Source organism: Physeter macrocephalus, chromosome 17, assembly GCF_002837175.3.
Source record: "Physeter macrocephalus isolate SW-GA chromosome 17, ASM283717v5, whole genome shotgun sequence".
Lineage (NCBI taxonomy): Eukaryota > Metazoa > Chordata > Mammalia > Artiodactyla > Physeteridae > Physeter > Physeter macrocephalus.
The window spans coordinates 1060786-1076945 of record NC_041230.1 but is presented as its reverse complement, the minus strand read 5'-3'; the positions used below and the strand labels follow the sequence as shown (position 1 = coordinate 1076945).

Here is a 16160-nt window from a genome sequence, read left to right as displayed (position 1 = left end):
CGGCCATGGCTCACGGGTCCAGCCGCTCCGCGGCATGTGGGATCTTCCCGGACCGGGGCACGAACCCGCGTCCCCTGCATCGGCAGGCGGACTCTCAACCACTGCGCCACCAGGGAAGCCCCTGTCAATTCTTGCAGCACATTTCCTTCACTTCCTGGCCTCCAGTCCCTTCCCTATGTCACTTATGGACCCTAAAGGGATCTCCCAACAAACAGAGGGCTGACCCTTACTCTCCTGCACAAATCTGTTTGTAGCTTCCTGGTCTTAGTACATTGCAAGCATCTGTCCCAGCATTTAAAGTCCTTCATGGGGACTTCCCTGGTGGCGCAGTGGTTAAGAATCCGCCTGCCAATGCAGGGGACACGGGTTCGAGCCCTGGTCTTGAAGATCCCACATGCCACGGAGCAACTAAGCCCATGTGCCACAACTACTGAGCCTGCACTCTAGAGCCCGAGAGCCACAACTACCGAGCCCGTGTGCCACAACTACTGAAGCCCGTGCGCCTAGAGCCTGTGCTCTGCACCAAGAGAAGCCACCGCAATGAGAAGCCCGCGCACTACAACAAAGAGTAGCCCCCACTCGTCGCAACTAGAAAAAGCCCGCATGCAGCAACGAAGACCCAAAGCAGCCAAAAATAAATAAAATAAAATAAATAAATTTATATATAAAAAAGACCAATTACCTTCCAAAGAAGAGAAGTTTGACTGACTTATCAAGTAGCACCATGGAGAGCAAAAGAAAGCAAATACTATCTTGAAATATAATTTTATAACCTATACTCTGTAAAGATAATTCAAAAATGAGGAAGCAATACAATTTAGAACAAATAAATGAGGGGTTCTTTACCTGTAGAATAACAATAGAAGACAGTTTAAAAATTCCTGACAGTAGGGATTTCCCCAGAGGTCCAGTGGTTAAGACTCTGCCTTCCAATGCAGGGGGCGTGGGTTCAATCCCTGGTCAGGGAACTAAGATCCCACCTGCTGTGGGGTGCGACCAAAAACTTAAAAAGATTTCCTGACAATAACAAAAGCTAAGTTCAAAGCTGGGGCGGGGGGAGGTAAGCGGACTTTACATTTCCTAATAGCTGCAGATTATCCAGGAGGAGATAGAGGTTTTCATTTACTTTAATAGGTTAATTATGCATGCAGGAACTTTATGGTAATGACGACAAGAATAGAATCAGAATGTATGACTTACAAACTAGAAGTCTTTAAAAGTATCCTATAAAAACTTAGTAAATCAAAAGAAGACAAGAATGGAGAGATAAAATAATGTGAAATTGGTGGCACATATAGAAAATAAAATGTAACGTGGGGTACCTACATTGACTATATTGGATAAATGCTTCAGTTAAAAACAGAGTCAGCTTGGATTCTTATTCCAAGTATGTGCTCTTTACAATATATGCATCTAAATTATAAGGATAGAGAAGGTCAAATGTAAAAGCAGACAAAATTAGATACTATGACAACATTAATTAAAAAAGAAAGCCTTCTGAAGCCCCTCCGACTTAGGTGCCCTGCTGGCCTAAGGCTCAGGACCTTGCGCCTGTGGATTGGGGTCCTTGACAGAGTTGGGGTTTTCCTGAACTCAGTGCCCAGCTATGATCCAGTACCATGGACAGCGTCAGCCCTTCAGCTAGGACCTCCCCGGGGTCTGGCAGGGTGGTTGGAGTGCCCCCTGGGGGCAGATCCCTGACCTGTCTCAACTGCAGAGCAAAGAGGGCTGGGGGAATGGGAGTGGTGACATTCTGTCCCTCAGGACAGAGGCGCTCATCAGGGGACAGCCAACTCCTCCTCAGTCTCCCCTGAAAACCTCCTCATCCTAGGGAAGAGGGGACTTAGCTTCAGAGACACAATGCATTTCTCACAGTTCCTTGCCCCTCGGGGCTGACTCTACCCTCGCCCCCTGCAGAAAAACTTCCCTGTGTCAGATTCCTCCCCTTTCTCCCTTCACTTTCCAGTAGGTTGACAGTTTGCTCTTGTTTTTAATCCCTTTCTCATACTGTCATGGAACTCTGGATGACAGAGAACATGGTTTATGATCATTTTCTATGCCTGGCGCTCTGCCACGTCCTGATTCAGCTCAAATAAAGGGATGAAGTATCAGAAGTCTGGTTTAGCTGATGCGTCACAGAAATAAATTCTAAGTTTTCCTTATTCTCCATGAACGGTAAATATTCAGATTGGGGAAAGGATCTTGTGGCCTCAGTGGACCACAGCATGGAGACAGTTATCATGAAGTGCAGAGGAAGCCAGGCAAGGTCAGGAAAAAGTAGTAGTGGGGTAAGGAGAGGAAGCTTCGATAGATACCATAAAGAAGGGAGACTTTCTGAGGCTGGAAGAATTGTACAGAAGTTAGAACCCATTCTGCAGGTGTGAGTGCAGGGCTCATGGGAAACCTGAGAATGGACTGAGAGCCACATACAAATCCAGTGGCTTTCTGAACTGAAAGTGACACCAGAAACCTGCAAACATCACACCCAATTCTGGGTCTGGACCCAGCACCCCAGTTCTCAGTTTCAGCCTCTGACCAGGAGGAGGCCCTTGCAGATGAGTTTGAGGTCAGCCATCCCTTCTTGAAGCTTCTTGTGTGATCAGGCCTGGGCTAAGAGCCAGGATTGAGAAGATTCTGTTTCAGGTAGGTCCTGTGCCCCCCACCACTCCCCTGCTCTGAGAGAATTCGAGGAGAGCAGCGAGAGACCACAGTCCATCCATTTTCTGAAGGGGATGGCGATGGACACTTGGGGGAGGCAACATGAGCGGAGAGTTGGATGGAAGGAACCACCTTGACAGGTTATCATCAGACCTGGGATGAGAAGAGCTCAGCCTTCACTTCCCTGGTCATCACTGGGGAGGAGGGGAGCTCCTGAAAGAGGGAGGAGTGGGGGCAGTCCAATCCAGAAAGTGTCTCTGGATGACTGCTGTTTCTGAAGCTGCCCTTGATCTCCAGATAGAAGGAAGTGATCTGGTGGTGTCAGTCATCCCAGACTTGCCCCATCCAAGCCCAAGCTGCCGCCACTTCCCTGGCTGTGAGTGTGTAGGGGTAAGTGGTCTGTAACACGTGACTCTATGCAGGGTCCTTGGTCTCCACTTTGGGGTACAACTTGGAGAAGCACAAGGGGTAGGAGCTGCAGGTATGAAGACTGGGGACACTGTGTAGGACAAAGTGCTTCTTCATGCTCTGACCTTCTCTCATCCTGAAATTTCTAGGTTTACTCTAAAAGAGTCTACATCTTCTGATTTATGGAAAGGGCCAACATAGACCACGATCCTCCTATGCCCACAAACAGACCAGGTCAAAAGCTGCAAGGGAGGATCAAGGACCTTGGGCCTTTTCCATCTCTTTGAGGACCTCCTCCTATGACTGCTCTGTGAGCAACAGAGATGCCAGGATGGGGGCAAGCAGGACACTGGGAGATGGCATGAAGATCATCCTAGTGGCATACTTTTCTGAGCGCCTGTTCTCTCTGTCCCTCCCCAGTGGTGACCCAGACACCTGACATCTATATCCTGGGGACCCTGGAATCTGGGCACAAGGAAATCCTGACAGGGTAGGGCACCCAACAACTGGCAAGGGGTGTCTCTGAGTCACCCTCCCCCCAACACACATCTTATGGTCGTGAAGATGCAGAAGCTCTGCATCCTTGCGCCTTCTCCACCGCAAGATGCTCAGGTGGACGCAGCTCCACTTCATGGCTGCTGGTTCTGGGAAGGAGACATCCTCACCTAGATGGGAGGAATCAGGGAGGCTTCTGGGAGGCCCCTGGAGGATGTGAGCCGGAAGATGGGAAAGGAAGGCACTCCTGACAAGGGACCAGCCCAGCAAAGCTCGGAGGTGGGACTGAGGACACCAAGTCTCCCCAGCGGTCAGGCAAGAAGTTTCTGGGCCTCACACCTGTCTGGACTGGCAGGGAAGCAACCCTGCAACCCAGAGCCCCCTGGTGGCCAAACTTTAATACGAACAACCAAGTCGGACACCATTTACTGAGCGCTTTATCAAATACAACAGTGCTTTGCTAGGAGGCTTTGATTCCATTTTCAGTGGAGGAAATGGAAGACCAGAGAGGTTAAATCACTGACCCAGGCTCACCCAGCTTTGCCTCTAGAATCTGAGGTCTGGGGAGCTCACCCAGCGGCTCCTCACCCATCACGCAGAGATTGGGGGTTAGGACTAAATCCACTGTCTTGAGGAGCCCCAGGCAGACCTGGGTGTAAGCCCCTAGTTGGGGCTCCAGCGAGGTGACCTCAGCTAGTTGGCCTCAAGTTGTAACAAGGAAGAGCCAAATCTGACTACATGTTGGATCTGTTTCTTTTACTTTAACCTTTGCTTTCCGCTGCTTTTGTTCACTGAAAGGATACTATCTATACATAATGGCCTGCCTCGGGGAACCCTGTCCCTCTGCCTGAATGTTAAACCAAAGTGCCTTTGTTCAGGGAAACATCCGCACCCTGTCCACCTGTGGATGGCTGCAGGAAAGAAGAAATTAACACATCCCCCCCCAGGCTGGCCATTCCAGGTGATATTTGCAAAACTTATGGCCTTTTCACTTTACTTCCTCATCTCCTCGCCCTCTCTGTGCTGTAAAAGAAACTGGCAATCAAACCCCGATAAGATGCTTATTTTGAGACTTTAGTCTGCCATCTTCTCGGTCTGCCGGCTTTCCGAATAAAGTCGTATTCCTTGCCTCAATACTTCCTCTCCGATTTATTGTCCTGTGGTGCAGGGAGCAGAGCGAGCTTGGACTCCGTAACGAGGCTACAGCCAATGAGATCGTGGCGCGGATGCAACGAGATGATCCAGCGCCTGCCCCGTACACAGCGCTCACACAGAAGCATCACGACTGCTGTAACTGACGTGCCCATCAAGTTACATGGTTTTGCTTATCCCACTGCAGGCAAACATGAAACATCAGGCGCACCGCAGGCGCTCAAGAAGGGTTAGGACTATCTGAGCACGGCCAGAACCCCAGAGAGGTACAGGCAAGAGGCCCCCTAATTCCCACTCGCTCAGGAATGCAAAGTTGTTTAATTCTCTCCTCTCTGAGGCCCAGGAGTCCCCCAGACACCCAGGAGTCCTCCGCAGCCCCAGGAGCGCAGAGCCCCGGCTTCTGCAGGACCACAGGTAAGGGGTTCCGACCCCTTCCCAACCTCACGCCGAAGCCCGGGCTAAAGTAACTCGGGTACCTTCACAGTGTCATTTACAGGCGGCCCCGCACTCCCACGTCGTCGGATCCCAGCGGAGAACTGGAGTCTCTAGAAGCCGGGGATGGGCTCCGAAGTCGGGGGTCCGGACGGCTGTGGCTCCCGCGGCCACCCGGCGGCCCCTCCTCGTCCAGCCCCCGGCGGCCCTTGCCGATGGCCAGGCGGGGCCGGCCGCGGTTCAGGCCGTCCAGGAGGGCGCAGGCCTGGCAGAGCGCGCGGCTGGCCAGCGCCCCGCAGCGGGAGCAGGCGCCGGGGGGCGGGGGCCGCGCGGCCGGGGCCAGCGCCAGGCGCTCGGCCGAGTGCACGAGGTCCAGCACCGCCGACGGCCGCGCCGCCTCCAGCAGCTTGAGCAGCTCGCGCGCGTGGCCGCGGAAGGCCTCGGGCGCGTACACGCACTCCTCGGAGAAGTAGTCCAGGCGGCGGAAGTGCGCGTACAGCACCACCTCCTTCTGCGAGGCCAGCTGCAGCGGGCGGCAGCGCGGCAGGGCGCCCCCCTCGCCCGGGGAGCCCAGGCCCCCGCCCCGCGCCAGCCGGCCCGCGTCGCCCCGCAGGAAGTTCATGAGCACCGTCTCCGCCATGTCGTCGGCGTTGTGTCCTGGGGGAGAGACGCGAGCCGGTGAGGAGGGGGCGCGGGGGCCGGAGGGTCCGCGGGAGGAGACCCCGCGGTACCGTGGGCGGCCAGGGGGAGGCTGCGGGTGGACCCCGCGAGAAAGGAGAGGGGAACACACCAGGCTCCCGTGGAGCGACTTGGGGTGCCCTCATTTGCCCCCCTCTTGTTGCAAACCAGGCTCTGTGCGCGGTGCCCTTTCAGGTAGTGAGTAAAACTGCTCTACGCTACAGATAGAATTTCAGTCTTAGTGAAAAGTGTACTTCAGACAGCACAGACATCAAAATGGCATTTGATGGAGAAGCTCAAGTGGGCTGTTGACACAAGTGCCTCTGGGAATGCAGATTATGGTGTTTAGAAGGACCAGGGAGAAAGTAAGTGCATATTTACACAACAGTCACCATAAATTTGAAGCTAAATCTACTAATTGTGCAACTTGTCATCTTATACTTGAGTCTATAGTAAAACACTGGTCTTAGGGCTTCTCAAGTCGGCCATACTTTCCCTCCTCAGGGCCTCTGCATAAGCTGTTTCCTCTGCCCAGAACCTCTCCCACCCCCTTTTTGTCCTTCACCTAGTGACCCACTCGGCTTCCGGTCTCCGCTCACTCAGGAAACGCTTCCTTATCCCCACGTTTCTCCCTCACTAGGTCCTCCTGTGTCATTTTCCTTAGTGGCACAGGAAATAATTATACTCAGGTTATAATTACGTATGTGAGAAACGGACAGGAGCAGAGACTGTCTTGTGCATCATAACGGCGAACATTTATATGTTTACTGTTTCTCAGTGTCTTGTCTAAGGGCTTCATCCGTAATTCCCGTAATTCATCTAATTCCCAGTAACTCTAGGACCTAGAGAGTATTAATATCCCCATTATATAAAAGAGGAAACCAAGGTTAGGTAGTTTGTTCTAGGCTATATAGCTTGCATCTGGCACACAGTAAGTGGTCAACAATTATTTGTTTAAGTAATGATTGGTACAGAGAAAGCGTTATCAAAGAGGAGAAGCCAATAGGGAAAAGGACACAGTTGCGTTCAGACTATAGATGCTTCCGATGGGAGATGTCCCTTCATACCCCTCCTTTTATGACAAGGGACACAAAGAATGTCATAAAAAAAAAAGTGCAGAGAACCACAGCCCTAGCCCCTAGAGAGTACCCTACCACCCCTCTATTTGCCAGCGTGTGTGTACAAAGACGATGGCAGTGACTCAAAAGCTTACCATGCCCCTCCTAAGGACACGCACATACTATGAACCTTCCGTGCGCATGCACTCCCCCGCCTCCCTGTTCAGCGTCTCCAATTAGGATATACGCACTCTCCTTTACGACCTCTGGGGCATGCGCCTCGCGCCTCAGTGGCCTTAACAGTGGCCACCCCTCGCCCGCGCATGCGCCCGTTCCTCCCACCGCGCCCCTCTGCGCCGCGCCCGCGCTCACCCGTCACGACGTGCGTGGCTGCCACGCGGCGCGCCCCTTCCTCCAGCGCCCGGCGTCGCAGCACCCCGCAGAAGGTGCAACAGGAGCGGCTGCGGCCGGAGCCGGCCGTGCTGCGGGCCACGGCGTCCATCGTCCAGCCCCCGAAGAGCTCTGCGTAGGCCACGACGGTGAGCGGGAGCTCCCAGCGTGCCGCTTGCCGCCGCACGGCCGCCAGCGCCGCGTCCCGGTAGCCGCCGATGCCCTCGTCCACGGCCACGAGGTGCAGCGAGATGCCCAGGCGCGGGGCCAGCTCGCGCAGCACGTGCGCCAGCACGGTGGAGTCCTTGCCGCCCGAGGCGCCCACGGCCACCACGGCGCCGGGCGGCAGCAGGCGGCCCGCGACCACCGTGTGCAGCACCTCGGCCTCGAAGGCGGTGCAGAAGCAGGTGGCGCACAGCGCCTGGCCCGAGCGCGGACGGCGGAGGGCGGCTCGCGCCTCGTGGCAGGAGGCGCACTGCGGGGCGGGCATCGCGGGGTCCTGGCGAGGCGGGAGGGGTCGGCTTCTCCTGGTTGGGTGGAGAGGGGAGGCGGGTTACACGTGGATTCCGGATTAAGGGGTCGTTGCCTCCCGGCAGGCTGCCTAAATAGTGCCCAGAGTAAAGCCATTGTCTGGAACACTCTTCCTCTAGCACTGTGCAGGCCTGGCACCTTCAAGTCTCAGCTTAAGCTTTCATTCATTGGTTTAACAAGTATTCACTCAGTGCCTCCAAAGTGCCTAACGTTGGTTAGGCACTGGGGACACAGCAGGAAGCAAAACAGGAAAGGTTGCAGGCACTAAGTTCTAGTGGAGGAGCCGACCCAAAATAGTTTTCAGATATAAATAGATTACACTCTGAGCTGAGGCCAGAGGGAAGAGAAGGAGTTAGGCATTAGGTCAAGGTGGTATGAATTTTCCAGATAGAGTTAATACCAAATGCAAAGGACCTGAAAGGGCAGGTCCTGTCTGTGTTCTGTTGGGTGGAAGGTGTGTTGGTGGTTCAAGACTGAAGAGGGTCGGGGGCTTGGAGGTTGGCAGGGTGAGTAGCTTGGACTTTATTCTGAGTGAAATAGGAACTGTTGGATGGTTTTAAGCTGTATAGTCACAGGATCTAGTTTCTATTTTAACAGGATCCCTTGGGCTGCGTGTGAATAGAGGGGTGGAGAGTGGCAAGGACCGACATGGGCAGACCAGTGAAGAGGCTCCTGCATCCAGGTAAGCAACAGCGGTAGCTCGGAGCAGAGTGGAGACAGTGGAATTGGAGAGAAGTGGTCAGATTCTGGATCGCTTCCGGAGACAGAGTAGATGGGACTCCGCCAAGTCTTGGGGGACGGCAGTGGATGAAACAGAGGACTCATGACAACTCCAACTTTTGTTTTGACCTGAGCACTTGTAATGGTAGTGGGACCATTTAGTAAAGAGGTGGTGGGGGTTAGGGAAGAATGGGGAAATATTGTAAGAGGAGTAAGTTTAGGGCAAAGAATCTGGAATTTCTTTTGGGCGTGGTAAGATTTGAGGTCCTTTGCTCTGGAAGTCTTTCCAGAACTCTGGGCTGGATCTGGCGCCTCCTCTTGGCTTCCACGGCCGTCTGACCCTCACAGAAGGCCAGCCCTGACCACTCTAAGGTTGTAATCAGGACAGAAGAGGGTGTGCTCGCACCGCACCCAGCTTGGGCGGTGGGAACAAGGAGTCAGACCCGGCCGGCAGAGTCCAAAGCGGGTCAGCAGGGACACCAGCGGCTTAGGGCATTGCCGCGTGGAGGGCCGCCGGGAGACCGGCTTTGGGGGGATCACGGAGGGGAGTGCCATCTCCCGAATGCGTGGGAGAGAAATATGGAGACCGTCAACTGCTCCACGGCAGCGCGACCAAGGGCCGAGATCGACCCGCCGCGGGAGGAGACACTCACCTGAGTAGAACCCGCGCCGGACGGTCCAGGCTCAGAGAAAACGCGGAAGCAGGTAAAATAACTACGACTCCCAGAAGGCTTTGGGTCAACCCGCGAATGACTCCCACCAGGTGCCCGTGCGGCGGTTCGGCCTGGAGCGCTTGCGGTCTCGGACAAGGTGGGCCTACAACTCCCGGCGATCCTCGCGGTGGTGTCTTTCGCTCCCGCCTACGGCTCCCAGAGTGCTCCATGCCAGTGCGGTTCGATTTTCGAGTGCGCCTGCGCAAGAGCTGGTGAGACGTGTGATTTGGGTGCTGACCTGCGCTGCGCGCCGTGGTTTATTCCAAAGATGGATGTTTTTCAGATTTTCTGCTCTTGTGGGAGCATGGTAGTGTTTGTGGTGGGGGTGGAGAGGCGTCAGGGCGGGGTACGAAGGGGTTAGGGGTGCGAAAGGGAGAGGTAGCGAGGGCGGCGGACCGATTCCAAGGATCGGGGATACAGTTTGGGTTCTCGCGCGCGCCCCCACTGACGTGAGAACGGGTGTGCGCCCCGGCTGAGGACCGCCGCCGTGCGGGCTGGGGGCGTTATCCTTGCGCGGAGCCGAAAGGTAGTGGTTTGCGGTTCTCTACGCGGGTTCGGGGCATAAATGCGGTGAGCAGATATGCGCGCACCTGGGTCAGGGGCCAGTGCTCACGTCTCCTGCCTGGTGGAGTTGAAGGCAGAGCTCGGGATGGAGGGCAGGTGAGACCCGTAAGACGGAGGGTTCCCCGGGGAACAAGTCCCCCCAAACCAAAAAAACGGAGCACCTTCCCAAGAGTCTACCGGAGCCCTCAGCCCCCTAATTGCCGCCTCTCCTGCATGTTATATTCTGAGATCCTTTTGTCTCTACTCCTGTGAAGCCCTTGAGAGGGTAGTGATGGGGGACATTTGGGTGTCTGAACCTATTTGTTGAAGCCTGGTCATCTGGTTCATTCATTTGTAAATCATTTCCTGAGGCTTTCTGTGTGCCAGGTCCTATTCTCTGGGATACAGGTGTACCAGGCCTGGTTGGGGAGATAAAGATGGCACAGCTTGATGTGGAGGTTCCAGATTTCAGGGGCTGCAGGAGCCCAGAGATTACAGGTGCTGCTAACCAGGGCATGGGGGGTGGGGGGCACTTAATAAGGAGTTAGCATGTGCCCGACACCGGCGCTCTGCACTTCCCTTGCACCATCTCAAGTTCCTCGTCTGTAAAATGGGGGTGATAATCATAGTACCTGCCTCACAGAGTGTGTGTGAAAATAAATGAGTTAACAGCAAAGTGTTTATTGACCAAACCATAAACTTTTATAATTTTCGTCTCATTTGAGTCTCATAACCAGGCATGGCTGCCTTTTCTGGGGGGCTAGCCCTAAGTTTTCTTTTAAAGCAAGCCGTGAGTTGGGAATTTCAAAATCTCAGGCAACCTACAGATAATCTAGGGCAGTTCTCAGCTGGGTGTGAGTTTATCCCCAAGAGAACATTTGGCAATGTCTGGAGACATTTTTGATTGTCACGACTGGGGTGCAAAGGGAAGGGTGTGACTGGTATCAGGCAGTCAGAGGCCAGGGATGCTGGTAAACATACTGTGCACAGGATGGCCTCCCACAGCGAAGAATCACCCGGGCCCCGAATAACAGTAGTGCCGAGGCTGAGGGGCCCTGGCTTAAGTGGTATTCTGCTGTGCCTGGTTTTCTAACCCAAAATTAGTATACAGTCAGGTGTTGCTATGTTGGTTTTAGTCTCTCGCTATGAAAGTTTCTTTATTTAAGTATCTAAGTGGATCTCCACACCACTCACATATTGAGTGAGAAGTTAGTTTAAAAAAAAAAAAAAAAAAGGTTCGTCTTAAACTGGGCTTCAGTGAATAAAAAGAGGATGTGAAAGCCAGCCTGCCCGCGTGACTCCGTGTGCCACTTGCTTAGTTGTGTGACCTTGAGTAGGTGTGTTAACCTTTCTGGGCTTCCTCTGTTCAGGGGATCATAAGAGCAGCTGTTGGAGGAACTAGATGATTTCATACATGTAAAGCATTCAAGACAGGGCTTGGTGTTTAGGAAGAGCTGTGAAAAGAGTGGAGGGCAGTGTTCTGGTTCCTTACGTCACTGCCCTGGGGCAGCAGTTGTCACACGTTAACTTAGTTTCTAAGGGGAGAGACTGAGTTGTTGTCGAGGGCTTCTGGAGAGGGTGGATGACTGTCTGCAGCTGCTTGTCAATTACAAGGTAAAGGTTGAGTCCCTCAGCCTGGCCCCTGGTGACTTTCCAGCCTCATCTCTCACCCCTGCACCTCTGGCAGGTCCCCACCTTTGCTGGAGAAATAACTTTTTCTGCCAAGTGTTTGCACATGCTCTGTCCTCTTCCTGAAGACCTTCCGTCCCTCACTTCTCCTTCCCGCCACACCGATTCCTGTTTCTCCTCCAGGTAGCCACTTGGATGTACTTCCCCCAGGAAGTCCACAGGATCCCTTCTCCCCTGCCTTGGATTAACAAGCCGCCCCTGGTCCCTTACTTTGTCAGAGGCCCTGTCACCTTGGGTTGTGGCTGCCTCTGTTTCAGCATCTCTTTGGGTTGGGTGCTTTTTCTTTCTTTCTTTTTTCTTTTTAAAAAAAATTTATTAATTAATTTATTTTTGGCTGCGTGGGTCTTCGTTGCTGCGTGCGGGCTTTCTCTAGTTGCGGCGAGCAGGGGCTACTCTTCGTTGCGGTGCACGGGCTTCTCGTTGCGGTGGGTTCTCTTGCTGCGGAGCACAGGCTCTAGGCGTGTGGGCTTCGCCAAGTGTTTGCACATGCTCTGTCCTCTTCCTGAAGACCTTCCGTCCCTCACTTCTCCTTCCCGCCACACCGATTCCTGTTTCTCCTCCAGGTAGCCACTTGGATGTACTTCCCCCAGGAAGTCCACAGGATCCCTTCTCCCCTGCCTTGGATTAACAAGCCGCCCCTGGTCCCTTACTTTGTCAGAGGCCCTGTCACCTTGGGTTGTGGCTGCCTCTGTTTCAGCATCTCTTTGGGTTGGGTGCTTTTTCTTTCTTTCTTTTTTCTTTTTAAAAAAAATTTATTAATTAATTTATTTTTGGCTGCGTGGGTCTTCGTTGCTGCGTGCGGGCTTTCTCTAGTTGCGGCGAGCAGGGGCTACTCTTCGTTGCGGTGCACGGGCTTCTCGTTGCGGTGGGTTCTCTTGCTGCGGAGCACAGGCTCTAGGCGTGTGGGCTTCAGTAGTTGTGGCTCGTGGGCTCTAGAGCGCAGGCTCAGTAGTTGTGGTGCAAAGGCTTAGTTGCTCCGCGGCGTGTGGGATCTTCCCGGACCAGGACTCAAACCCGTGTCCCCTGCGTTGGCAGGCGGAATCTCAACCACTGCGCCAATGGTAATATTCTTTATACATTGTGTTAAGTGTAATATTAAAAATTAATTGTACTTGTTTATTTTTACTCTATAAATGTGGCTAGTAGGAAATTTTAAATTACATCTGTGACCTGTATTATGTTGAATAGCCCTGTTCTGGACTACAAGTAAGTCTTAGCAAATAGCAAAGTCACTCTTCTCTACTCCCCAAGACAAGGGAGCTTAACCAAGCAGTTTAATATGTGTACTTATGATGCAGTAAATGAATTTCCCAGTTAGCCTCTGTTTTACGATTTAGGAAATGGCTAAAACAATTTTTCATAAGTCTTGAAACTAGCTAAGACGTAAGAAGTCTGAGTGAGTGTGTGTGTGTGTGTGTGTGCATATATTATAGTCATCTTAAAACACTTTTGCTTGGGGGACCCAAAACCATTTTGAAAAGCTTTGTACCACCACCTCACTCATTTTAAGTCGATGGCCTGAAATTTTTCAACATTAACAAGTTTCTGTTGTTGTTACAGGTAGAAACCACACATTTTATAAGGTGACATGAGATGAGGGTAGGCTGTTCATGGAATAAATATTTCGTGATATGACTCAAATAGGTTTTAATTATCTTAGAGAATAATGCGCACCAGTTCTAACCAGTTTACCTGGATATATTGTATTCAGTGTAACTTGAAAAATTTGTCCCTGAAAACATTCTAGTTAAATTTTTTAAAAAATTAGCTTCACTAATTATGATGCTTTTGGTTGTTCTAAATACAGAACATCCCAACGTGAGCCACGCTTCACCTTCATCACAATGAGTAGACTAGAAGTACATGCCACCGCCCAGGGAGTTTTGTGCATATACCCCACTTGGAAGACCTCTACTTTGTTAGCTGAAACAGCTTCCACATCCCCAAAGACATTTCTTATCTCCTTGGAGGTCAGGAAGTTTAGGGATTACCTTAGGGCAAAAAGCACAATCTGACCTGGGGCATGTATATCTGAGCCTACCATGCAGGCAGAAAGATATTTTCTTGACTGAAAAAAGTGGCTTTCATTCTTAAAGAAGACGTGTTTCTAATGTGAGGTTTTCTTTGGAAAAAGGACTTGTCGATGGTTTGCTTTCCACACCTTCCCTTTTGCCTACAAATGAAAGTATAAGATGATTATTAGACCAAACAGTACCGTGTCGGCTGGAAAATGTGGCTGTACACTCTAATTTGAATCATGTGCCATGCATGAACATTGCTGCTAGTTTAAGACATCAGCGTTTTTTCCTGAAATCTTACATAACCTTGAGAAACAAAACATAAAATTGATTTTATCAAACCCAGTTTACCTTTCAGTGATAGGGAGATGGAATCTTTTCTGTTTTCTGAGGAAGTAATAACACACCTTTGTGCTTCCACAACTATAGTCACATGATAATACTGCCGAATTCTTTTTTTAATTTATTTTTATTTATTTATTTATTTATTTTGCGGTACGCGGGCCTCTCACTGTCGCGGCCTCTCCCGTTGCGGAGCACAGGCTCCGGACGCGCAGGCGCAGTGGCCACGGCTCACGGGCCCAGCCGCTCCGCGGCACGTGGGATCCTCCCGGACCGGGGCGCGAACCCGCGTCCCCCGCATCGGCAGGCGGACTCTCAACCGCTGCGCCACCAGGGAAGCCCCTTTTTACATTTTTATAATTGAAGCATAGTTGATTTACAGTGTTGTGTCAATCTCTGCTGCACAGCAAAGTGACTCAGTTATACACGTATAGACATTCTATTTTTATATATTCTTTTCCATGATGGTTTATCACAGGATATTGAATATAGTTCCCTGTGCTCTACAGCAGGACCTTGTTGTTTATGCATCCTATATATGATAGTTTATATCTGCTAATACCATATGATATCACTTATATGTGCAATCTAAAATACGACACAAATAAACCCATCTACAGAACAGAAACAGACTCACAGACAGGACTAGGGGTTTGGGATTAGCAAATTCTTTTCTTTTTTTAATGATTGTTTATAATTAAACTTTCATCATCAAGAGCCCCAAATACAGTAGCACTGTGTAGCACTAAATCATCATCCCTATGGATGCAATAGAGATTAATTATAAAACCAGGAGTAAGAAGACAATCATTTGGAATCTACATAACTCTCAGGCTCTAGAAGTGCCTCTCAGGTATCCTATGGAGTCTGAGGGGTCATTTTTACTGGGTTTTCCAAGAGACGAACCACACTTTCAACAGCAGCAGGCTTTCCCACCCCAGCATGAGGAGGAGGACATCTGGGAATGTGAGTGTGGGTGTCTGAACTCTGTAACCAACATGATGTGTAACTAATACACTTGCTGTGTTGGTGGCTCCCCGGAAACCACTGATGCATCCAGCTCCCGCGTGAAGAATCACGCTCCTGAGAGGACATACCCCACCTGAGACTCTTCACTCCTCCAAGCTCACCGACCCCCTGCCTCGGAACGGGAAATATCGCCATCGAGGCTTTGTTGGCACCTCCTGTTCAGAGAGCATCTGGACACTGGCCCGTGTGGCATGGTTCAGGCGTGGGCCACACCCGCAGCGTTCCCAGCTGGGGCATAGGGATTGTTATGAGCCCTGCTCTTTTCATCCCAGCAAACACGTCCATAAATTGCTGCCGGGCCGGCTCTACCAGGGTATTTCAAAGGCTGGTCTTGGTCCCTGAAGGGCAGCACCAAATCCGGCTGAAGTTCCTGAGACGTTTTTGACTATTGATTACCTTCTGTGTGTGAGCAGGGCGCATTTCCACCATACATGTGGGGTCTAGTTCTTCTCGTTTTGCCTGAAGGACGGGTGTCTAAGTCTAGATGTGCCACTCAAAAGCCCGGATGGTATTCTCTGAAACAGCGCTCCTTTGAAAGCTGCCTTTCCAGCTGAAAGGCTGGGAGAAATTCTACCTTATTCTGTCCCACAACAGAATCTGCTACCGAGATTGGACTCTTATTTCCGTAATGCTCTTGTTTCCTTAAGTTGGAGGATTGTCTATCCCTGATCACATTCTGTCTTGCCCGACATTTGAGACTTGGTCCTGAGCCTGCTTCTGTAACGAGATCGTTTTCTAGTTTATCTAAAAGTATACTTGCCAGTTTAGTGACAAGGACATCAGCCTGTATGTAACTTTTCAGTGCCTTTCGATAAGCTCATTGATGCATCTATTCATGTTCTTCACCTTTGGCTTCAGAATGATCACGGGGACCAGCATGGACCACTGCAAATCCTACCCATTTCTGTTCATGGGACCCATTTGCTTCCAGCTGACAGGTGTCTCCTGGGACGAACCCGGGGAGTAGAACTTCTCCTGATCCCATTTCATTCTCTACCATCTTTCTGCAGGATCCCCACTTTCCACTTCTCTCCAAGTGTAAATTCAAAACAGGATTCGACATCCATCAGCTGGGAGCCCTTAAAACACAGAAGGTAAAGGGGAAAAAGACCCCAGGATTTGTTCTTCATGCTACAGCCAGAGGGAAGCCTTCAGGGTCCATGAATCAGTCCTTGTCATCAGTGAGTCTTTGGAAGAGCAGGAAATGAGAACACTCCCCAGTCCTCCTTAGGGACCAATGCTGACAGCGACCCAGGTCTCAAGGCCAAGAAGTTTCTTGGGGGAAAGAGAGAGAGGTGGGCGGG

General features: G+C 51.5%; 1 protein-coding gene and 1 long non-coding RNA gene across 5 annotated transcripts in view; one reads left to right on the top strand and one right to left on the bottom strand.

Annotated features, from left to right (window-relative positions):
- LOC102987131 (cytoplasmic tRNA 2-thiolation protein 1) overlaps positions 1–9413 on the bottom strand; it is a 13836-nt gene extending 4423 nt beyond the window's left edge. For 2 of the 4 annotated variants that reach the window (XM_055079167.1, XM_055079166.1), the window contains exons 1-3: positions 9176–9413; positions 7254–7798; positions 5190–5802 (exon numbers count right to left, since the gene is read on the bottom strand). In XM_055079167.1, the coding sequence (XP_054935142.1) occupies positions 5204–5802; positions 7254–7798; positions 9176–9405 (1374 nt within the window). In that variant the 5' untranslated portion in view covers positions 9406–9413 and the 3' untranslated portion in view covers positions 5190–5203. Of the gene's footprint in view, positions 1–10; positions 5803–7253; positions 7799–9175 lie in introns of those variants that run through there. The other 2 variants (XM_055079168.1, XM_024132389.3) reach the window with 2 other exon arrangements.
- LOC114484043 (uncharacterized) overlaps positions 8208–16160 on the top strand; it is a 10711-nt gene continuing 2758 nt past the window's right edge. Inside the window, exons 1-3 of the long non-coding RNA XR_003676527.1 lie at positions 8208–8308; positions 8400–8484; positions 15867–15950. This is a non-coding gene — a long non-coding RNA (uncharacterized lncRNA). The remainder of the gene's footprint in view (positions 8309–8399; positions 8485–15866; positions 15951–16160) is intronic.